This window comes from Vipera berus (genome assembly GCF_964194415.1).
Source record: "Vipera berus genome assembly, chromosome: 6".
Classification (NCBI taxonomy): Eukaryota; Metazoa; Chordata; class Lepidosauria; order Squamata; family Viperidae; genus Vipera; species Vipera berus.
This window is the reverse complement of record NC_138208.1, coordinates 60,362,848-60,387,106: the sequence shown is the minus strand read 5'-3', so window position 1 is coordinate 60,387,106 and position 24,259 is coordinate 60,362,848. Positions and strand designations below refer to the sequence as shown.

At 36.3% G+C, this 24,259-nt stretch overlaps 1 protein-coding gene across 6 annotated transcripts in view; it reads right to left on the bottom strand.

Moving 5' to 3' along the window:
• Positions 1-1,296: 1,296 nt before the first annotated feature.
• The window catches only part of TCF20 (transcription factor 20), an 85,928-nt gene continuing 62,965 nt past the window's right edge, over positions 1,297-24,259 (bottom strand). For 4 of the 6 annotated variants that reach the window (XM_081330503.1, XM_081330502.1, XM_081330504.1 and 1 more), the window contains exons 3-6: positions 21,996-22,089; positions 19,452-19,501; positions 16,069-16,196; positions 1,297-4,809 (exon numbers count right to left, since the gene is read on the bottom strand). In XM_081330503.1, the coding sequence (XP_081186629.1) occupies positions 16,113-16,196; positions 19,452-19,501; positions 21,996-22,089 (228 nt within the window). In that variant the 3' untranslated portion in view covers positions 1,297-4,809; positions 16,069-16,112. The remainder of the gene's footprint in view (positions 4,810-16,068; positions 16,197-19,451; positions 19,502-21,995; positions 22,090-24,259) is intronic. The other 2 variants (XM_081330506.1, XM_081330507.1) reach the window with 2 other exon arrangements.

Sequence of the window (24,259 nt, the reverse complement as noted above, 5' to 3'; positions counted from 1 at the left end):
TATTTAAATACGCTTTTCTTTACCCTTCCGTTTTTATTCTGTACTTGCACAAGCTTTTCTATAGCAGCTTGATTGTGGCAACAGTGTCTGTATAAGAGGACATATAAAATGAAATATAATTCAATATAAAATAAGAACAGCTGGGGAACAATGATTGTTTAGTTCATTCAACTTGATTTCCATTTGGTCCTGTTATTTTGGCACTAACCTCAGCACCCCCTAAATGCATGCCAGGACTAACGCTGAAGGTAGACCTGATGACCATGTCACAGGTAGCTTTAAGCAGAAAGCAATAAATAAAAATGGCTAATAAATAATAGGAATGTCTTAGAATAAAAAGGCAAATGGGAAAAAAAGATATAACTTGCAACAACATACCGGGTAACATCTTCCTTGTTGATAATATTCCATGAGCACAGGTAGTTCTCAACTTACATTTTTTTATAACTTACATTTATTGACTATTCAAAATTACAAAGTGACTAATGACCATTTTTCACACTTATGACTTTTGTAGCATCCCCATGGTCACATGATCAAAATTGAGACATTTGGTAATTGGCATGTAGTTATGATGGTTGCAGTATCCCAGCCATGTGATCACCTTTTGCAACCTTCTGACAAGCAAAGTCAATGGGGAAGTAAGATTCACTTAACAACTGTGTTACTGACTTAACAACCGCAGCAATTCACTTAACTGTGACAATAAAGATCACAAAATGGGGCAAAACTCACTTAACAACTGCCTCACTTAGCAACAGAAATGTTGGGCTCAGTTGTGGTTATAAGTCAAGGACTACCTATATCTGTTAATGGTTTTGTGTCAACTTGGAAGGAGGTCTTCAGTTTGAGTCCTGCAGGTTTTTTCCTAGACCCTGTATTGAACACCTTTTAATAATTTTATTACATTTAGAAATCGTATCAACAGATCAAAAACAGTAAAATAAAGTGGGACACCAGCATCAAAAAACAGCAACTCTCTAGTGTCTGGCAATACAGAACAACTTTACCACCCTTTAAAAGCAGAGTAAGCAGGCAATGATTCTTTCTTCAAGAATTTCATAATTAGTATATTATTACTGAAAAAACATGTACTGTATAGCGTACGAAACCTTTTTAGTACTACACCTATAATAGAACTGCTGCTCTTTATAGTAATTTAATGTGAAAAAAGGCACTTTCAGATTTCTTAACTCGATTGTTCAGGGTTTGTCAGACAATTTGATTTGTGCTCAGTAACAAACAGGAAGCTAGTGAAATTGTTTTCATTCCCAGAGCAATGAGATCTCCAAAGTGTACGTCTGCTATTGTATTTTTTATTACCTTTGATTTTCAGACATCTTTCAAGGCAACAACCCACATTTGTCTTATTGAAGATTAGGAAGAAGGTTCATTCACAATAATACATCCATCTGCTTATTAAGATCTATCTGGTATGTACTGGGTGCAATATTTTAATGGTATTAAACAGGGCATTCCCAGAGACAGGCAATCAGAATAAGTGATCAGGAAGCCAAGTCCTCTTGGGATGTTGAATGCTAGATATATTTTCAGCTTGGAAAAGAGTAAGCAGATAAGCTATTCAAATAGACAAGTGAGAAAATCGAAGATGAAGCTTTCGCTCTTGGTTCAGAGCAGTGCACTGACGATGCTTTCGCTCTTGGTTCAGAGCAGTGCACTGACGATGCTGATTTCATCAGATGATGTTACACACTAACATTAATTTATATAACAAATGAATGCCAGTTCCCTGTCCAGTTTACAATCTAAATGTTGAGGTGGCCTCATGAAGATACACTCTTGAATACTTTTTCTTCCAAACTTTGAAATGTCAAAATGAGTATTTAACTGATAGCTAATTCAATGTTTCTTCCAAATTTGTGTATTCGGTCCCAAAATCAGTACAGCTCTTGATCTAGTTGTTCAGATTCTAAACAATTTTTTAAAAAAAAAAAATTGGAACTGTTCCTTTTGAAGTATGCTTTGCCTAAATCTTTTGGCACCAAACCTACAAATATGATTGGGAAGTATTACTAAATACAATAAATATTTATATATAAATATAATAAATATATAAATAGGCTTTGGTATTTGAGACCAACATGTGGGATAAAAATAGGAATAAAATCCTTTTTTTGCTGAATTGTAAATTTTACTTCAAACATTTTAAAATATAAATGTTTCTTAAATCAGTTTTTAAGAAAAATACATTATTTTTTCTTCCACAGGGAGACAAATATTTGAATTTTTTTATTTTGGAGTCAAAACTGTTACATACTAAGCTTTATTAACTTGCTACTCGTTGCCAAACATGTTATTCTTTCAGTCTCCAGAGGATTTATGAAATTTTGGTTTTTGTGAATATATTCTGTATTTGAAATTAGACCAAAATCTATTCATTTGCAGTGACTCCAGTAGGATTCTAATGTAATAAAATCCTTAGATCCTAAATTGCATGTTGACTTAAGTAATGGCTCGTCTTTTCACAGTTTTTTTTAATTATTGCCCTTAGTGGAACTTTGGCAAAATGCAATTACTTGCAACAAAAAGATAAAATGTATGTCAAGAAAGTAAAGGAAGAACATGGTGAAAGTGTATGAAGTACTGCATGGATAAAAGTAGAACAACTAGAAATCCATTATTTGGTCCTAAAAACCTCAGGTAAATAACTCCACAGGTATCTTAAGAGGTTGGTTTTTGTTTTTTTGCAAACTATAAATGTTAATTACAGTTAAAAATATGAACATTATTAAATACAAGCTTGAAGAAAAACAGTATTGACTATATCTAATGTTCATTAAATGAACTGAATTTTAATTCAGTTTTGTTTTGGTTCCGGACACTGCTTTATTAAGTAGTGCCACACAAAAGCCAAGTGTGATGATGCTTGGCCTATTTTCTGTAGAAGAAAACAAAATAATCATTTTTACAAACATAAGCAGAATCTGGGGCATCAAATAACTTTTAAAAACAAGAAAAAAGTTAAATTATGAGATTTCAGGCAGAGATTACAGCATACATAGAGGGTTAACACTTCTCTCTCCAGTTGTATCTGCCTCTTGGAATCATGGAACCTTTTTAAAAAAGTTGTGGTAGGATATTTATATTCTGCAAAGTCTCCCAGAACTCAGAGCAATATCCTTAACCTTTCCCTCACTAATCGGGTGAAGTGATGAGACAAGAGATAAGGACAGCCTTAAATCATCTAACAAGCTTCATGAAAGAACAGGGATTGGAACACTCATCTGCCCAATCTTAGTCCAATATTCTAACACTAGCTTGCACTTCAGTTGGGACTAAGAAAAGGACACTTGAAAACCAAACAGGAATGTTCCTCCACCTGTATTTTAAATGAAAGAAATTAGAGGTTTATTGGCATCAATGTAGAATCTGTCTTCAATCCATCCCAAAAGAAGTATGGGGAAAGACTCATTTTAAATACGAATAATAAAACGAGTAATTCAAATTATAAACAGCAATTGTGGAAAAATGGCTTGTTCACAAAGTGAAATACATTAAATTCCACAGATAAAATTAGGTTAAAATGAAGTTTATTAGGTTTTTTGTGGGTTTTTCCTTTTAGTTTTTTTAATATATATATGTATATATATATAAAACTGTTTGTGAAACAGCTATTTTATTCCCATGGCAGAGTGATCCGTGAAAGATGCACTAACCCCTTCTTAAGGCCTTAACAAGAGAAAAAGTTTTGTTTTCTAAAACTCAAATGTTTAAAATTACACAATGTACAAACAAAGAAAAAATAACCATGTGGTGTAGGCTGCTAAATTGACATTCCCCCTTCCTCCTTTTTGGAAACAAAAGAAGAGAAGGGCTAACTGAATTTTCCTGGACAGCTTAACACACACTGATTATATCAACATTCAAACATCTGTTGAATGCCCCTTTCCAGTAGGCAAGCCTCATATAGACTGCCTTCAAAAAAGGCAGCAATTCCTTGGAATGATTTGGGAATATTTGTCAGTGGCCAACAATGACCCCAATCTCCCACCTTTTGGTACAAAGTTATGTATATAAGGTTAAAGTATCTGAATATGAAGCAAGTAGAAGACACTCTTTATTTCACAAACCACATGACATAGTAGTCTTCTGATGCTTCTCAGGCTTTTCTTAATAAAAATAAATAGTGTTTTTCTTTTTTTTTTTTAAGAAAAAAATGCTATTCACACATACACAAATACAAGCACCCAGCAACCATTCATTCCCACTCTCATCCCTGCAGACAATTTTGCCAGCAACAAAAAACTTGTATTCTTTAAAACCTGGATCTTCTATTGTGGAAAATGGAGCAGAGAAACAAGTTTGATTAAGAAAGCTCATTAACTCCAACACTCCTTCCGAAAGAAAAAGTGATTACATTGTAAAGGCCTTTTCTGACTTCTAGTTAATACACGTTTATGAGCAACTTCAAATCTATGTGGGTCCTACAAATGGAATTTAATGCATAAAAAGGGATAGCGCACCTTTCATTTAAAAGAAGTCTATCAAGACTAAAAATAGATTTTTAATATATATATATTTATCTATATATATATTTTATCCCTCCCTCTTTAATTCTCCCACTTTCTCTTCTTTTCCCTCCCCTACCCATAGTCATTATGAAGAGTGTGTCCATGAAAATAGCTGGTTCAGACTCGTTTTCTGTGTTGTTGTCAATCAAATGTGATGAAAGAATTGATGGAGGAAGTGCTGGCATTGGTAGGCTTGTCAAAAGAGGGACACGACTACACAATGGGAAACAAACGAACTAATCTTGAATGTCCATCGCTTTTATCTCAACAGCCTAACCTGTAAAGAGAGAAAAACAGAATATTACTAACATTGCCAGGTATTATATATCCCATTAATGACAAGATTTCTTCCTTTAGCTTAAACACCATTGCATTTCTGAAGATTAGAAGTAGCTCACAAATAACATATTTTTTTAAAAAATATCACCTATTAGGATGCGTATGTGTGTGTGCATGTATTGTTACTGAAATACAATATGAAGTGGAACAAATTTAAAACTATCTGATAAAGTAGATAAGACAACCTCAAAGTAACCACAATAACACAAGGAGAAGAGTGATAGAAAAAAAATCAATTAAAATTTACTCCAAACTATAATTTCAGAAAAAATAGTACAAAATTTTATTGATATGTAACTCCGTGAATAATTACCAAAGTAGAGAAATCATATATCAGTAAATGTTGGAAATACTACAATGAAAGAACATTCCATTGTATGGTCTCATAAGAAAATCCAGAAGTACTAGAAAGACATACATCAACTTATTCAGAAAATTTGAAATGACCACAACTATTTTATTAAGTATAATTTCAGAAAACATAGGTGAAAAATACCATGGTTTGTTAAGATACATGCCAATAGCTGCAAGAATAAGTTTGGCATAACAGAAAGAAGAATCCTTGGCTACGATACAGAATTGAAAGAGTAAAATGGCAAAATGGTGAGGGTATAACCTTAATAAAAGTTTAACAATTCAAGTAAGAATGGCTCTCTTAAATATTGCACTTCACATAGCAAGACAAATTCAGGTATTTGGAATATGGGTTTTAGGAAAAGGGTCATGAGACAAATTAAAAGTAATACAGTCCTCGACTTATGACCATAATTGGGACCAGAATTCCATTGCTAAGCAAGGTGGTTGTTAAATAATTTGTGCCTCATTTACAATTGAACAACTGTCACAGTTGTTAAGCAATCACTGTAACTATTAAATAAATCATGAGGTCTTTAAGCAACTCTGTTTCCTCCCATTGATTTTATTGGAAGCTATCATGAAGGTCATAGTGATCTCGTGGTTCCAGGGCACTACAAGCGTCACAGACACATGCCGGTTGTAAAGTATTCAAATTTTAATCATATGACCTTGGGGATGCTATGAAAGTCATTTAAGTATGAGAACTGGTTGTAAGTCATTTTTTTCAGTCGTGTTGTAACTTTGAATGGTTGCTAAATAAGTGGTTAGTAAGTCAAGGACTACTAGTAGATAAAATGACTTAAATAGCAGTAATAGCAGATAGATAATAGCAGTAATTTTCAAACATTCAATGTTTAGTATAAAGTACAAATATTTAGGTGTGGTTAGTGGTTAGGGAAATAAATAAGGGGAGAATGCATCATTAAAGTTTTTCCACAATAGGTTTTTTTACTCAAGTTTTATTATTGGGTTTTCCTTTTCCATGTTTCTTTGTATATTTTTTTTCTTGGGTTTAAAAAAATTGTTGTAAAATAGTAACATGGAAAAGAATCTTCAAATATCCTCAAGTGTTTTTCTGAAGAGCCACGTTTTCATAGATCTTCAAAAAAGCATTAGGGAAGGGAAACATCTTTCATCCTTCTGCCTTTCAAACAATTAAAACTTAACCAAGGTAGCATAATCATTCAGTTACTGGATCCTGTGTTGGTTCATTATGTATACTTCCTAGTTGATACCTGGTGGGTTAATAGAATATTAATTTGCAAGGTAGTCTTTAGATTTGAGATCCTAGATTGCATAGAGTAACATGAGCATACTTGGGGAAAAGCTGGGATTTGGCTCTGCTTATTGCATGTAGTCCAAAACTGATGTCAAAACTGTGCCAAAACTGCATGTTGCATTGGTATGACTAAGATTGGTATCTGATTGGTATCTTGACAACAAAAAAATTGCTATTGGAAATCTTGTCGGCCAGTGACGTCCAATATTCCATAGGATCTTTTTTGATAATTTGAGAGTTTGGCAAAGACTATGAAAGAAATGTGGATAAATTGTTAGAGAAAGGGGAAGGATATAATAAATGAAGATAGTCTGATCCTATGAAATGGAGTTGAATATCAGCTACAAGTGGAGGTAGAAGTTTCACTCTGAAAACATGTTAAAAATGCTCCAGTGTAAGGTGATAATCAAAGAACCATTGATGAATTTTTTGGGAAAAAAGTTTGCTCAACATTCTGAATACAGCGATCAGGGGGGAAACGTTATTCTATTAGGTGGCATGAATGGAGAGATGGAAACAAAAAGAAACTACAGAAAACAGATGATTTAAGCACACCATATTTAAATTCTATGGCAAATAGAATATTTATCCGACTATGATTGATTTAAGATAAAAGACTGGAACAATTAGCAAAGGATACAAGGATGGTAAAAGCTTCTGAATGTGACACAGAGCTTTATTTCATACTTTCAAAAGTAGAACGAGGGGAAAAAACAATGAAAATAGAATATTAACAGTATAAGACCTGCATGAAAAATTATTAGAAAATAAATTAATTGTCCAATAAGCTGAATGGAAAGTGGTTATAAGAAGGCAGTTTTGGAAACTGAAGCACAGCAAAAATGATTATTTGATTGGTATCCCATCTTTTCTCCAGGAGCATAAACAAGTAGGCATCAACTTTGTCTCATAACAATCCTGTGAAGTAGATTGGGATGAAAGAGGTGACTAACTATATGACAGAGTCACAGAGGTCTGTAAAGTTACTGAAATGGGAAAAATAAAAAACATGCTTGGTGAAATTACATAGATGAGAATATGAATAGACTGGAAGAGTGAAGGGATACTGTATAAAGAACAGAAAGGAAAAGATGGCTGTAAAAATGTAGTCAAAGCAAAGGGAAGATGAATGTTAAAAGACATAGAAACTGCAGTTGTTCTGACAGAAATAAAAAATTGGAAGTGGGCAAAAAAGAATAAAAATGCTCTCTGACAGTAATATGCTTTTATTGTTCTCTCATACACAGAGAAAAAGAAGACAAAAGCTACATTAGAATTCATTTGTTAACTGTGCCTGGGAACAGCTTGGCAGAATTATGGTTGAAAGAATAAGGAAAGCAACAATAACCTAGGGCAGGGGTGTCAAACTCGCCATGTCACGTGATGTGTTGTGACATTTCACAACTTTTTTTCCATTGCCGGCAATGGGGTGGGCACGGCTTCCATATGATGAAACCGGCCCGTGGGCTGGCAGTTTGACATCCCTGACCTAGGAGGTGCAGCTTGACATCAAATATGTGCCTGTCAGATTTCTGCCTTTTAGCAGTAATTGAGAAATGTACATAGCCAGTATTGTGGTGAAGGTTGATTACAGAATACAGTAAGAGGAATATGATGAAAGCATATGTGAGAATAAATTGAGGAGGAGGTCCTTGGTGTTCTCTGAGCTTGCTGTTTTCTTGCAGAGGTTTCATTACCCAAACTAGGTAACATCATCAGTGCTAGTCATTTTAGCACCGATGATGTTACTATTTGGAGTAATGAAAGTTCTGCAAGAAAAAAGAGAGCACCAAGGACCCCTCATGTCAGCCCTGAGCTACAAATGAGAATAAATTAAATACTTAGCAAATGATTCATCAAGAATTTGTTATACCCATGCCTTAATTGTTTAATATATTCGTAGATAATTATATTAGAGAGATGGTGCTGAGATCAGAGATATATTGGTTGGAATGGGAATGCCCGTGTACATTTCTATATAAATGATCCTGTGCAGTTTGTTGAGAACATAAATGTTAGATGTTATCAAAGTGCAAGCAAAAAAGTGAGTAGTAGTGAGCAAAAGAAATTAAAGGTATGAGAAAAACAAAGGAAATATAGATAAAACTAATTTATATCAACTTCTTTCATTTTATCTCTGTATAAGTCTATTTATTCATGTCTTTGACCAAATCAATATATTAATTTATATAATGCTTTGTATTCTTCTCACCTCTTCTTTTGTGGACTTCATAGGATAATTCAATAACAATTCTCTTGGTCTTCCCTTTCCTCTCAGTCTTTTTACTTTTCCTGCATATATTTGTTCTGCAACTCAATAATCATTCCTTCTCTCTAACCAAATTAATTCATCATACTTCTTTTATGGTTATTTATTCAGTACTTATTCTTGACTCTTTCTCAATAATTTTCAGACCTTTTACATATCAGAAACTCACTCCCAGACCAAATATATTTCTCTAATTGAAAAAGCTGATTACTGAAATTAAGCAGAATTGTAATAATTTCAGAAAAATAAAAATAAAAGAAAAGAATGACTGGCATTCATAGTTATTGATTTTTCTGTTCTTTCTGGAATAATTCAGAATATAAAAACAGAAGTATAATAAAGTATAAGAGATGTGAAATACACAGCATTTTTTACTGTTCTCTTTTTCCATTCTTGAATCCAGTTCAGAGCAATAGTCCCATTTGCGTTTCGTTTTCATTATATTGTATAGGACTCCATCCCTATCAAGGTCTTAAGTACTGCTTTTATAGGACACATATATAGCTAAATACCTATGTACTAAATTGAATACAAATCATTACAGGGTGTCCTCATTTATTGATCATTTGTTCAGCAAACGTTTGAAATTATGGCAGTGCTAAACAAATGGTTGTTAAAACTGGTCTTGCAAGTTCTGGCTACTGCAGCATCTCCACAGTCAGGCAATCAAAATTTGCATGCTTGGCAATCTGCTCAGACTTACAACGGCAGGAGTATTTCAACTCCCCTGACTTCCTTACCTCCCCCTCCATTTCTGCCTTTTTGACCACCCTGCACTGACACATACCCATACTTCCCCCCCCCCCGCACTGTTTCCCCAGCTGACCTTTGCTATTTTCTTCCTCCTGCTGCTAGCCTGGGAATCCAGGCATTGGGCAAAAATGTAGTCTTGGGATGCATGTGGCAAGCAGAGCTTAGAGGCCCAGTTGGGGAGGGCGCAGCAGAATGGGATGGTAAGGTATGGTACTCTCTGCCACCAGATAAGTCAGGAGAAGTGGCACCAGCTCCCAAGCAAAGGTGAAGGCTGTTCAGGAGGCACTATTTGGGATGGCAGCAGAACTGAGGGAAGTGGAGTGATGAGGACTTGATATACTGTGCACACTGCAGTTGTGTTGGAAGTGCTTCTGGAAACTTGGCCTGTGGTCTTCAGCAGTGAACCCAGCACCAACAGAACTGACCCACAGGCCATCTGCTCACTCCTGATCCAGCCTTCTTGCAAAGCCTCATGAAGGACCAACATTTTTCAACGTGAGGGCGTGGTAAGAATAGGCAGCAGAGTACAAGGTGGCCCAACTGTAGTGGGGGGAAGATAGGTAGTTGGCAGGGGATTTGAAGTGCTGGTGAGTGTGACAAGGCAGAAGAAGTGAGAGGTCCTTCCTAACAATGACGCAGTCCTGGACTAATGACTATAACTGAGACTACTGGAACTCCTGTTGCTAAGTAGCATGGTCATGTGCTATTTCTGCCTAATGACTGTTTCATTTAGTGATGGAAATTCTAGTCCCAATAACTATAGGACTACCAAGGACCTTGGTGGAGCAGTGGGCTAATGCCTCCTTAAGTAACACCAGCTGCCTGCAATTAGTGCAGGTTCGAGTCCCACCAGGCTCAAGGTTGACTCAGCCTTCCATCCTTCCGAGGTAGATAAAATGAGGACCCAGATTGTTGGGGGCAATAAGCTGACTTTGTAATAATGCCGCTTGGGGGGTGTATGAAAGCCCTAATAAGCAGGCATATACATAGAATGAAGGCTATTGCTAAGCACATTGATAAGCCGCCCTGAGTCTTTGGAGAAGGGCAGGATATAAATGGGATTAAAAAAAAGGACTACCCTTAGTTATATTTGTTGCCTTCTCTTTATATGTACAAATTCCAGTTTCTCAAGTCTGTTTGCTGTTTATGGTCTATTTAATTTTAACTTTTTGTGTTATCATTTATTATTGATGTCACAATAATGATTTACCTGTTTAGTTCTACTGCCTTGAATGTAAAGTACCGCTCCAATTGATCTGCATAAATACTAAATGCCTCCATCAGGCCCATGAAAACTGACCTGCTTTCCTCCCTAAAAACGATCCCATAAACAAGGTATAGTACATTCAGCATGTAAGATAAAACCATAATAGATGATTTTGCAATCATATGAAGTCCAGAACAAATATATCACATTATAGCTAAGCACTATGCATCTGCTTATGCATACTGCTTAGCCACATTGTATGCACAGACTACATTCATATCTATAATTTACCAAATAACATTATACATAAAATAAATATTTTTTGTATCAAAGCTCATAGAAACTATTTAACAGCCAAAATATCCCCCTTTACAGGAGCTGGACTATATACAACAACTAAAGGAATAAATCACACAATTAGTTAATGTCTATTTAATTCAATCCTATGTAACCTGGTCTCTTCCAGATAGTTTGATTACAATGACTATCATTCCCTAGTTAGCCATACTACACATCTTGAAGGCACCAGTCTTAGGAAACCTGATTCAAAATCCCCTGCAAACTAATGTGATGTTTATCCAATTTAACTAATCAACTAAATCAATCTTCACTATACAGTATCTTCTCAAAGTATTGGCTCTTAATTTTTCACTGAGAAAGCTGAATGTGAATTAAAAATAAAAAACACCTGGAAAATATCAAGTTAAAATAAAACTTGTAACAATTTTTTTAATGCATTTATTAATTTAATCATATTGCGTATGATTCAGACACAAAAAATTGGAAATGTACTATTCTCACTCATTAATTTTTGTCCAGTTGTGCACACGGCACTTTTTTCTGCAGTTTAGTAGTTTCCTATTCCTATTGTTTCAACTGAAAAAAAATTGTGAGAGCTTTTTGGAAGCCAGGAATTTAATCCAGATTTGGAAGAGGAGAGAACCAATAAATATGTGCACAAATGTCATTAGTAGATTTGGATCACTGTATCTAGATAAATTGCAAAATTGCTACTCTTATTTCTCTGCTGCTGCCAAAAATCAATGAATGTCTGCAATGTAAGGTTTTAACAACATTTTAGAGACTTCAATTACCAGAACTTCTAAAGAATGAAACATACCAATTTGCATTAGAAATGACATCAAAATGAAGATACACCTACAGTAAGTATGTATCATGAATCAAAACCCATTTCTTGTACTAGATTTCCTTAGCTGTCTACTTACTGGGGGGCGGGGGGAAAAATCCCTTAATAGTTATATAAAACAACAGATTAATTATCCCTATGCTGAGAGACTTGAATAGATGGAATTCAGCTTTGCTTCCCCTATCTCTCCTATAGAATCCCATTCATACAAAAGTAGAACTGGTGAAAACTAGACTGCGCCTTTGTAATTCTCAGGTCAGATTTAAGATATATAATTTTTAATTTGATGATCAGACCAAGACACATAAGAGTGCTATATTTAACTGGACAAAGCAATAGTCTCTTCAAAATCCACACATTTGTAAAGTGCTCATAGAAAGAGGAGGAGGAGGAGGAGGAGGAGGAGGAGGAGGAGGAGGAGGAGGAGGAGGAGGAGGAGGAAGAAGAGGAAAGCTACATATAAGCAGATTATTTAGATGCTCTCTTCCCAACTATCTTTTTTTTTTACAATGCAATGAATATGTGTTAAGTACAAGGAGTAATAAATAAATATATAACCTAGGCTGGATTATTTTGATTTGGAGATACGTTAGTGTGTGTGTGTGAGAGAGAGACTGTTGCCTTTTCTTGCTTTCTTTATATTTTCAATTAACTCCCTTTTATATCTATATCTTATATATAGACTTGGCATCATCCATTTTAGAAGGAAATAATTAAAACCTTCAGATGCAATATTGCAAAGTCACATAGCCAACCCTTGTATTTCAAGAGGGATGCATGGTTTGTTAGGTTTTGCATTTCTGGGCTCTGCCAGGAGGAGATAAAACACTTTCCTTTTCAGTTTTCTAGTTGGGCTAAGGCAGGGGTCAGCAACCTGAAACAGTGAAAGAGCCACTCGGAACCGGTTCCCTCACAAAATGAAAAACTGGGAGCCGCAAAAAATATGTGCGCATGCGCATACATGCAAGCATGCGCAAAACAGGGTTTGACTGAAGAGTGGAGCCAAGGCGAGATATGCACCTACCCTGCATATTTGAATTGATTGGTTGAACTTTTTTAGTCCCACTTTTTTTTTGACTGCACATGGCAGAGGACTGGGAGCCGCAGGAGATGGCTGAAAGAGCCACATGCGGCTCTGGAGCCGCGGGTTGCAGACCTGTGGGCTAAGGAAAGAAATCACAGGTAGATCTTCCCAGCTGGATAGTGTATCAGTAGTTTCAGCCTGGCAGCTGGCAGCCTATTGTAATGATTCTTTTTCTGAAGAAAGAAGAGGCCTGCCAAGAAAATTTTAAATTATCTCCAGTGATGATTTAACTGGGAAGCAGCTACTTTTTTCCTATTGCATGGACAGAAAAAAGTAAGAAATCAATATTAAACTATCCATAAAAAAATACAGCTTCTGGGTTTACTAAGCTAAATCATATACCATTGTGAAAGATGATTGCAGGCCTTTATTCTCAGTCCCCTTCATGGATTACTGCCTTGTCGTGGCGAAGGGGCTTGCGTAATTCCATGAAGCTATAAGCTATGCCGTGCAGGGCCACCCAAGACAGAAAGGTCATAGCAGAGAGTTCTGACAAAACGTGATCCACTGGAGAAGGAAATGGCAACCCACTCCAGTATCTTTGCCATGAAAACCCTATGGACAGTACCAAAAGGCAAAACGATATGACGTTGGAAGATGAGCCCCTCAGGTCGGAAGGCGTCCAATATGCTACTGGGGAAGAGCAGAGGGCTAGTACTAGTAGCGCCAGAAAGAATGAAGCGACTGGGCCAAAGCCGAAAGGACGCTCAGCTGTGGATTTGTCTGGTGGTGAAAGGAAAGTCCGATGCTGTAATATTCTCCATAGGAACCTGGAATGTAAGATCCATGAATCAAGGAAAGCTGGACGTGGTCAAAAAAGAGATGACAAGACTAAACATTGACATCTTAGGTATCAGCGAACTAAAATGGACAGGAATGGGTGAATTTAATTCAGATGACCATCAGGTATACTACTGCGGGCAAGAATCCCTTGGAAGAAATGGAGTAGCCTTCATAGTCAATAAAAGAGTAGGAAAAGCAATACTGGGATACAATCCTCAAAATGACAGAATGATCTCAGTTCAAATCCAAGGCAAATCATTCAATATCACAGTAGTCCAAGTTTATGCCCCAACCACCAGTGCTGAAGAGGATGAAATTGACCAGTTCTATGAAGCCCTACAGCACCTTATAGAATTAACACCCAAAAATGATGTCCTTATCATCATGTGGGATTGGAAGCCAAAAGATAACCGGAATAACAGGCAAGTTTGGACTTGGAGTACAAAATGAAGCAGGGCACAGGCTGATAGAATTTTGTCAAGAGAATACGATGGTCATAGCAAACACTCTTTGCCAACAACCCAAGAGACGGCTCTACACATGGACAACACCAGACGGTCAACACAGAAATCAGATTGACTATATGCTCTGCAGCCAAAGATGGAGAAGCTCTATATAGTCAGTAAAAACAAGACCAGGAACTGACTGTGGCTCAGACCATGAGCTTCTCATTGCAAAGTTTAGGCTTAAACTCAAGAAAGTAGGGAAAAGCACTAGGCCACTCAGGTATGAATTAAATCATCTCCCTGTTGAATATACAGTAGAGGTGACAAATAGATTTAAGGAATTAGATCTGATAGACAGAGTGCCTGAAAAACTATGGACAGAGGTTCGCAACATTGTACAAGAGGTAGCAACCAAAACCATCCCAAAGAAAAAGAAATGCAAGAAAGCAAAATGGCTGTCTGAGGAAGCTTTGCAAATAGCTGAGGAAAGGAGGGAAGCGAAAGGCAAGGGAGAAAAAGAAAGATACGCCCAATTGAATGAAGAATTCCAGAGAATAGCTAGAAGAGATAAGAATGCCTTCTTAAATGAACAGTACAAAGAAATAGAAGAAAACAACAGAATAGGGAGGACCAGAGATCTTTTCAAGAAAATTGGAGAGATGAAGGGAACGTTTCATGCAAAAATGGGCATGATAAAGGACCAAAATGGCAGGGACCACAGAGGCAGAAGAGATTAAGAAGAGGTGGCAAAATTACACAGAAGAACTATACAAGAATGAGCTTAATGACCCTGATAATCACAATGAGGTGGTCACTGACCTCGAGCCAGACATCCTAGAATGTGAAGTGAAGTGGGTCTTAGAAAAGCTGAGCAACAACAAAGCTAGTGGAGGTGACAGTATTCCAGCTGAGCTATTCAAAATCTTAAAAGACGATGCAGTAAAAGTGCTACACTCAATTTGCCAGCAAATTTGGAAAACTCAACAGTGGCCACAGGATTGGAAAAGATCAGTTTACATTCCAATTCCAAAGAAAGGCAGTGCCAAAGAATGTTCAAACTATCGCACCATTGCACTCATAGGGTCATGATGAGTCGGACACGACTTCGCAGCTAACAACAACAACAATTCTCAGTATTTTCTAAGCACAGACAAACTCTTTGGAGAGATATAATTTATTTATTGCAATTATGTAACCCCATTTTTATTATACAAATCCCATCAAGGTAGCTTTCATGTGACATTAATATTTATTATTAAAATTAAATTTTAAGTAAAAGTAATATCTAGAGCCCTATCTACCTTTACCCTCTCTCTTTTCAGGGATTGTTTCTACAGAGTTGTTAATAGTAATAGATCTATTTGAAGAGCAGGGGGCAGAAAAAAATCAGCAAAAAATCAGATTCTGAATGGTCTTCACCAGCCTTCTGTTTCTTGACAAGGATTCAAGTCCAAAACACCAAACTGTGACTTAGATGATATGCCATAAAGGCTGCTTCCTAAATATCCAGTTAGTTAGCTGAGTTACCTTTCTATAATTCAAGTACTGTTGAACTGCATGAACTACCTTGCTGAAACTGCTTTGTTTTCTGTCAATTAAAAAAGCAGATGATTTGATGTTTTCTCAAATCTACATTTATTCTTCAAACAATTATTTGTGTTAGCAAAAATAAATAAGGCAATAGTTCAGGATACTGAAGCAAAGTCCCAAAGTCACTGTTGTCCCAAACTAATGTATACAACTATTAATTATGAAATAATTAGATGACCAGCACCCTAAAGAAATAAACTGCAAGTTAAGATATATGCCTATTTCTCCCTTAAACTGGAGAAAAGGGAGGAGGGGCAACTCAGTGTCTTTCCCTCCACTCACCTGTGCTTGCCTTTATTTTCATTCCCACGAACACACTTCCCCCCTCACCCCCGCTCCGACTGCTCTGTGCTGAAGCTGCCTTTCACCATCTTGTTCTGCAAGGGGGGAAGAGAGCAAGGGAGGAGGGGCTGTTGTCCAATACACCAAGGTAAGATGAAAGAGAAAGAGAAAGAGAAAAAGAATATATAGAGCATGAAAGAGATAAAAAGCAGCACCAGTACCACTATCAGTTTTAGAAATAAATAGATTTTTCAGGCAAGATCTCTGCAAGACAGCATTTGGTATTTTTGAAAATCATGGAATTAGAATACATTATTTCAGTAAAGATTAACATTAAAATTGAAAAACTGAGTCCTTCGGGAGAAGGGCGGTATACAAATTAAATTAATAAATAAAATAAATAAATTTAAAAAAACAGATTTTAGCGATTTTGTTGAACTGACTGCAGTCTCAAATCTTCAACAGCAAACTTTAATGCGCTCTTACAAATCAAACACTAAAGCTCCATTTTTTGTAACTTCCTCCTGAATATCCTGAAATTACTTTTTGCTTGCCTCAAGAACAAAATATTCAATTTTGCTATTTAATTCAGGGACATAAAACTGGAAATAGTTTCATTTTGTGGATAATTCATTTATGACATAAACATTAATATCTTTTAACAATAATCTTCTCCCTCTCAGTTATTTTGAATTATAACTCTATTTTAAAACAGCAACCCTCTTTTCCACTTTAAAACAGCAAGACTTTTTTTTAGTAGGACATTCTTGTAAAAAGCACAAACACCTTAGCATTCCACTGGAACAAATTGGGTTCCATGATATTTCAGTCATGAGCAAAACCAGAAAAAAGTAAATATTGATATTGGCAAAAAACTCAGACAATATCTTATTTTTTCAAACAAATTAATGAAACAAGCACTTTCAAGCAAATTAGTGAAAATGAATGCAAATTTCAAACTCTGTTCAGATCTTTAGCATAAGATGGTATAAGTTTACAAGCTATTGTATTAGGAGATAAGGCATTGAATATTCTGGATAACTCAGCAAAATAGTGCAAAATTAGAAAATGCAGTCTTACTGCAACAAATAATTCAGCATGGTATTATGATACAGATTTGATTTTTAAAGTATGGAGCAAAATTTTTGTAACTGCTCAGTGAAACGGTGTATGTTTACAAATGGAAAATGTTCTTTCAACACCAATATCAATAACTGCTCAAGCTAAACGATAATTTCTTACCAAGTTTCAAGAAAATCTCTACTTCGTAGTATGTTACAGTATTTTCTAATTTACCCTGAAAATGTACTAATTTGCTTCAAAAATTCCATTCTTATTGGAAAATTATCAATTTTGTGTAACAATAGTAGTTTTATAAGAGTTAATATTATACAGTCATGGCCGAAATTGTTGGCACCCCAGAAAGTTTTCCAGAAAATCAAGTATTTCTCACAGAAAGGTATTGCAGGAACACATGTTTTGCTATACACAGGTTTATTCCCTTTGTGTGTATTGGAACACAACAAAAAAGGGAGGAAAAAAAGCAAATTGGACATAATGTCAAACAAAACTCCAAAAATGGGCCGGACAAAATTATTGGCACCCTTAACTTAATATTTGGTTGCACACCCTTTGGAAAAAATAACTGAAATCAGTCGCTTCCTATAACCATCAATAAGCTTCTTACACCTCTCACCCAGAATTTTGGACCACTCTTCCTTTGCAAACTGCTCCAGGTCTCTCTTATTGGAAGGGCGCCTTTTCCCAACAGCAATTTTAAGATCTCTCCACAGGTGTTCAATGGTATTCAGATCTGGACTCATTGCTGGCCACTTCAGAACTCTCCAGAGCTTTCTTGCCATCCATTTCTGGGTGCTTTTTGACGTATGTTTGAGGTCATTGTCCTGCTGGAAGACCCAAGATCTCGGATGCAAACCTAGCTTTCTGACACTGGGCTCTACAGTGCGACCCAAAATCCTTTGGTAATCCTCAGATTTCATGATGCCTTGCACACATTCAAGGCACCCAGTGCCAGAGGAAGCAAAACAACCCCAAAACATCATTGAACCTCCACCATATTTCACTGTAGGTACTGTGTTCTTTTCTTTGTAGGCCTCATTTCATTTTCGGTAAACAGTAGAATGATGTGCTTTACCAAAAAGCTCTATCTTGGTCTCATCTATCCACAAGACGTTTTCCCAGAAGGATTTTGGGTTACTCAAGTACATTTTGGCAAACTGTAATCTTGCTTTTTTATGTCTCTGTGTCAGCAGTGGGGTCCTCCTGGGTCTCCTGCCATAGCGTTTCATTTCATTTAAATGTCGACGGATAGTTCGTGCTGACAGTGATGCTCCCTGAGCCTGCAGGACAGCTTGCATTCCTTTGGAACTTGTTTGGGGCTGCTTATCCACCATCCGGACTATCCTGCGTTGCAACATTTCATCAATTTTTCTCTTCCGTCCACGACCAGGGAGATTAGCTAAAGTGCCATGGGTTGCAAACTTCTTGATAATGTTGCGCACTGTGGACAAAGGCAAATCTAGATCTCTGGAGATGGACTTGTAACCTTGAGATTGTTGATATTTGTCCACAATTTTGGTTCTCAAAATCCTCAGACAGTTCTCTTCTCCTCTTTCTGTTGTCCATGCTTCGTGTGGCACACACAGACACACAATGCAAAGACTTAAGTGAACTTCTCTCCTTTTTATCTGCTTTCAGGTGTGATTTTTATATTGCCCACACCTTTTACTTGCCCCAGGTGAGTTTAAAGGAGCATCACATGCTTGAAACAATCTTATTTATCCACAATTTTGAAAGGGTGCCAATAATTTTGTCCAGCCCATTTTTGGAGTTTTGTTTGACATTATGTCCAATTTGCTTTTTTTCCTCCCTTTTTTTGTTGTGTTCCAATACACACAAAGGGAATAAACCTGTGTATAGCAAAACATGTGTTCCTGCAATACCTTTCTGTGAGAAATACTTGATTTTCTGGAAAAATTTCTGGGGTGCCAACAATTTCGGCCATGACTATATGTGTCAAATGGTTTTTAAATCATATACAGAACCTCTCAACTTGGCAAATTAAGTTTATTCTCTCATAATATTATAGATTTCATTCACCATGACAGAAAGCTGGTCATCAACAAATCTATTTTCTGAGATAAGAAAAAGAAATTCCAAGTATATATTTTATATTAAAAAAACATTATTAACCAAGCATGTGCTGAAGAAGCTTCTTGGATAAGTCAAACATCTTCAAAGAAAAGCAAGAAAGTCCAGCTGCTTTGTGAAAAGCATCTTTGGGATTATGGAAGTATATTTTTAGCAAGCATTATAAGGCAACATTTAATCCTGAATCCAAGAAAGGGCAACAATTTAGTTACCTTGTGCTTGGGGCACCTCACTGAGAAATTATCTTCATTTAGTAAACAATCTAGAAGAGAAGATAACAAAATATCAGAGTATGTCTAAGATCAAATGGAACCAAACAATTTCACAACCTGCAGGAAGAAATCTTAAAGGAATATTTAACTATGGCACTGAATGTTTTTCTTCACCTATAAAATAACTGCAGCATAGTAAAAAGTAACATTTAGAGGGGAAATGTGCATCTCTAAAACCATGGTAAGCATACATTCAAGCTAATTATATTAACCAATGTGCTAACTGACTAGACCGGTTCATATACAATTCTGAAACACAGTCTGATGTTACTTTTGGCTTGGTATACATGAACCAACCCATTATAACTTCACTTCAATGTGCAAACCAACCATTATAGCCTATTTAAACTTAAAAAACCTTGGTTAAGCATTATGTGTGAACTCAGCCAGTAATTCACCTCTCCCCTTAAATATACTTTGTTAGGTCAAACAGAACTTTACAAATAGATCTCCCCCCCCACTTCAATGCTGTGACAGAAGGTTTTTTTTTAAATAGTCAGATTCCATGCTCAAACATGCAACAATAAAAATGAGTATCTTAGGCATTCTTTTCTCAAAATACACTTTCAGATCAAGCTTTAAAGATTTGTATATAATTTTTTCCCACCTGTTCTCTAGGCTGAGCTGAATCTAATGCTAGTAGACTTATGGAATGGAGGCAGTCCTTGCAAAACCTTACAACCACCAGGCAATTTTCATGGTGATTCAAAAAAAAAAGCATGTGATATATCACATATAATTATGTGATTTAATTATACCTTACTGCTGTTGGAATCTTTTGGAAAAGTTATAAGTCAGCATGAACCTGGCAAATAAAAATATATAACCTCTCTGATCCTGGCTCAGCTTTGCTTCATTATTATAAAATATATGCTATATATTTGCTTTCAGCTGTAAAAAGAAAGATGGCAAAAGTAACAAAAAGTTTATTAAGATAAAATTTCTTTCAGTTGGTAGCTAATTTCAAAACATAACATTAGAGATACTAAATGATTCTGTAGTTTGCAGTATGATATCATACACATAAAGAGTTTTCACTAAACTGGAATCTTCAAAGGTATTTATTACATTCTCCCTGTCCCAGAATATTATTATAATTTAAAAAGTGATGGAAACTCAAGTATTTTGAAGCATGGACAATTATAAAATAAATCTGATCAGCACAACAATCTTTCTAGTTCAAACATCATTTTTAAAAAGCCAGCAAATAGGTCATTATCAGAAACTTTTTTCCTACCCTGATTGTTTTCAATTTCAGTACACATTTTTTCTTTCACATGGATGATTTGTTCAAATACTTTTCCTTTAAAAACTCTATTTTTTCTAGGAAACCATTTTTTCCTAAAACTTTTTCCCCATGACTCCAATTAGCAGCAATTAGTTGCTTGAATTAAAGGCTGACTCACTTTTTAATAAATGACTAATAAATAATAATCTATTAGTAGAAAAAGTTTAAATTAATGATGAATCAAAAAAACACTTCTACAGGCTAGCATGAAATGTTTAAAAATATTTATTTTAAAAAAAGAGCATTTTCTAATTTTTTGCAAAGCCAAGATACCTAAACTGAAAATGCCAGTTTAGGATTGTAGAAAAACCAATTAGTGTTAAACACTATTTCCTCCTAGACCAGCTTTCTAAACAGAATTTCTAAAATAATTAAATCCTTTAATTCTTCTTGACTGTAAATGTCAATATTCCAAACACAATTATCCTACTGAATCTTCTCTGCAAATGAAATAACTTGGGTATCATTAATTCCAAGTTTCAGTGTGCTGGTTATGAAGTGGAAAAATTAGGCTTGTCGAGTTTCATGTTTAAGTCAACTTCAGCCGTGGGGGCAGTGTTCTTGGGTCAGATTTTGTCTCTCAGTCCAAACTACCTCAGAGGGTTCTTATGGAAATAAAACTGGAGGGAAAGATACGTAAATTGCAGGCTCCTACAGGAAAAGCAGTATATAAATCTAATAAATATATAGTTGTTACTGCAGATAGCAATTCGCAACAGATTCCATCAACTATTCAATTATTTTTTAATGTTCCAATCATATTTACAAGTTGGATAAGAATCCACAAATGTAAGATATAGTTTGGGGATACGGTTTTATTTCTGGTAGGACAATGCCCTTATGATTAAAATACTAATACAAAATTATATTTTAGCTTTTTTCATATGAGGAAGGGGAAAGGCACAGATTCACAAAATTCTGCCTTTATATCTGGAAGAAGACCTATTTCTATATAAAATACTGTCATGTTTTAATCTTCACTGTTACATTTTAAGTAATACTTTAAAATGAACAGTTTTTCATAAATATTTGTAATTTCTTATATAACATGCCATGTTCTTTATATAGCATACCATGTTCTTTATTTTTGTCTTTGTAAGTCATTCTGTGTCACTTTAGCAGCAAACAACTTTCTCTCTCTCCCTCCCTCCCTCCGTCTTCTCATATTTTCATATCAGTAACTTCATTTTTTTTACCTGCATCAATGGCACATGGATAATGATACCGGAAAGAGCAGCCTTTGTTGTAGCAGCCTAAGGTGGCTCCTGGTTCCTGGCAATGAGAACATTTCTGAAAAAAAAAAGGAAATATAGATACTAGCTTATATAAAAAAACTATTTACGTAAGCCATTATGTAAAATTTCACCTGTTGAGTCACTAAGTTCATCATACTTTTTTCTTTAAAACATCAAATCACCTCTATTTCCTTGTGGATCCATCTCTAGATCAGGTGGGAGGTAACAAGAATCTTTTAAATTATGGTGTCCTATCATTACTTTTCCCCAGGACACTCACTTAGTATATGTTGATTTAAATGTAACTATTATATGCTTTCCCTTAAACTACAATTCAAGAAATATTGTAATTACTAAATAATTGTCACAAAAAAGTAACAACGCAAATATTTGAATTACTCATATTCCTTTATTATTGTTCAAAGAATGCTGTCTGGATATCCACAATTCCACAATGAGAAGATTCACGATGCTAAGGGGCGGGGTGCTTCATAACACAGAAATTGCCTTGATTGTGGTCTTGGATGATGTGTAGAGAGAGTTAGGGGATTTGAACCCTCCTGGTCCTTCTTGTTCTCTTAGCAGTGTTCAATATCATTGACCATGGTATTCTTCTAGACCAGTGGTTCCCAACCTTTTCTATACCCTACACCCCTAGAACGTTTCTGATATATTCTTGCACCCCTTACAAAAGTTCAGAATAACAGCAACAAATTATGCATATACACTATAATTTTGAAACTTTTAAACCCACGTTTTCACATCCCCTGGAATATCATCTCACACCCCCGGTTGGGAACCCCTGTTCTAGACCATCTCTGAGGGACTGGACTGAGGGACACTGTCCTACAGTGGTTCTCCTTCTTTCTGAAGAGATAATTCCAATAGAAACTTGGAAACCTTACTTCTAAGATGATAGCATTTCTGCCCTCCAGAATTTCTCCCATTTGCTTATGATAAATAATTGCTAGCTTTGTAGTGATTTTGATCATCAGTGGAAAAAAGGCTTGTTTGGCGATTGAGCCTGTTCATTATGTTTTCTGTGAAGTAGTGGAGCTATTAATAGGGAGCCTTCCATCATTACGTATGAAAAACATTGGTGACCCAACCTTGATATGATGGGAACAGTAGATACATTTTCTTTTTTCCCCTTCCCAGTTTGCTATCATTCATTCAATGAAACAAAATAGTTCAAAACTATGGACCACGGTATCCTTCTAGACCAGACATGTCAAACACAAGGCCCGGGGGCCGGATCCGGCCCGCGAAGTGGTTTCATGTGGCCCCCGAAGCCATCCTGGAAACAGTGAGGGAACAGCCCCCGCTGCCTTGGCCCTGGCCCAGAGACCCTCCTTCTGCCAGAGACCCCCAGATCTGTCTCACTCCTGCCCAGGCCCCCATAGGCACCCTTGATGCCAATGATGTAGAGCTGGCCATGCCCACCCAGTAGGCCATACGCACTCCAGCCACGCCCACCCAGTAGGCCATGCCCACCCTGGCCATACCCACCCGGCCCCCCGAGGGCAACCACAATGCTAATGTGGCCCTCAATGAAATTGAGTTTGACACCCCTGTTCTAGACCAGGGCTTTTCAACCTTTTCACAGATTGTACCACTTTTAGGATATGACAATATTCGAGTACCACCAGTGCTTAGCAAGGTGTCAAAAACTTGATGACTGAAAAAAAGGGGGGGGGATTTTGGATTTCGCTGCTTAATTTGTTGCTTATAGAAATGGCTAGTTTATAATATTATGGAAAAGTAAAAAGTTGAGGTTTGATGTTAATGCTTCATTCTACTGCAACAGAGGAAGTCGGAAATCAATGCCTTTTCCTTTCCCCTTCTCCTCACTTTTTTTTCTTTTTTTCCTCCCCACTGTGTCCTACTATTTGCTTTTGTATTTTTGTATTTTATTCCATAATCTAATAAAATGTTACAAACTGTAAAAAAAAATAAAGGAAAAAAGTACCATTTTTAATTTCTTTGGTGGTGGTTCCTTTGCTCTCCGGCAACGTGGAGGACCCCCAGCAGTCTAGGCTCATGGTGTGTGCAGGAGGGCAAAATGTGTGGGTCAGAGGGAGGCTCACTCCCTCTCCATGCAAGGAGCCAGCTTTGTAACCAAAGCATCCTCAGCTATAGGATTGGAGACCACCAGGAGAGTCAGGAGGAGGGAACAAGGGGATGGCAAAAAGGCAGCAGGGCTGGTCGTGGCCAAGTGCTATGGC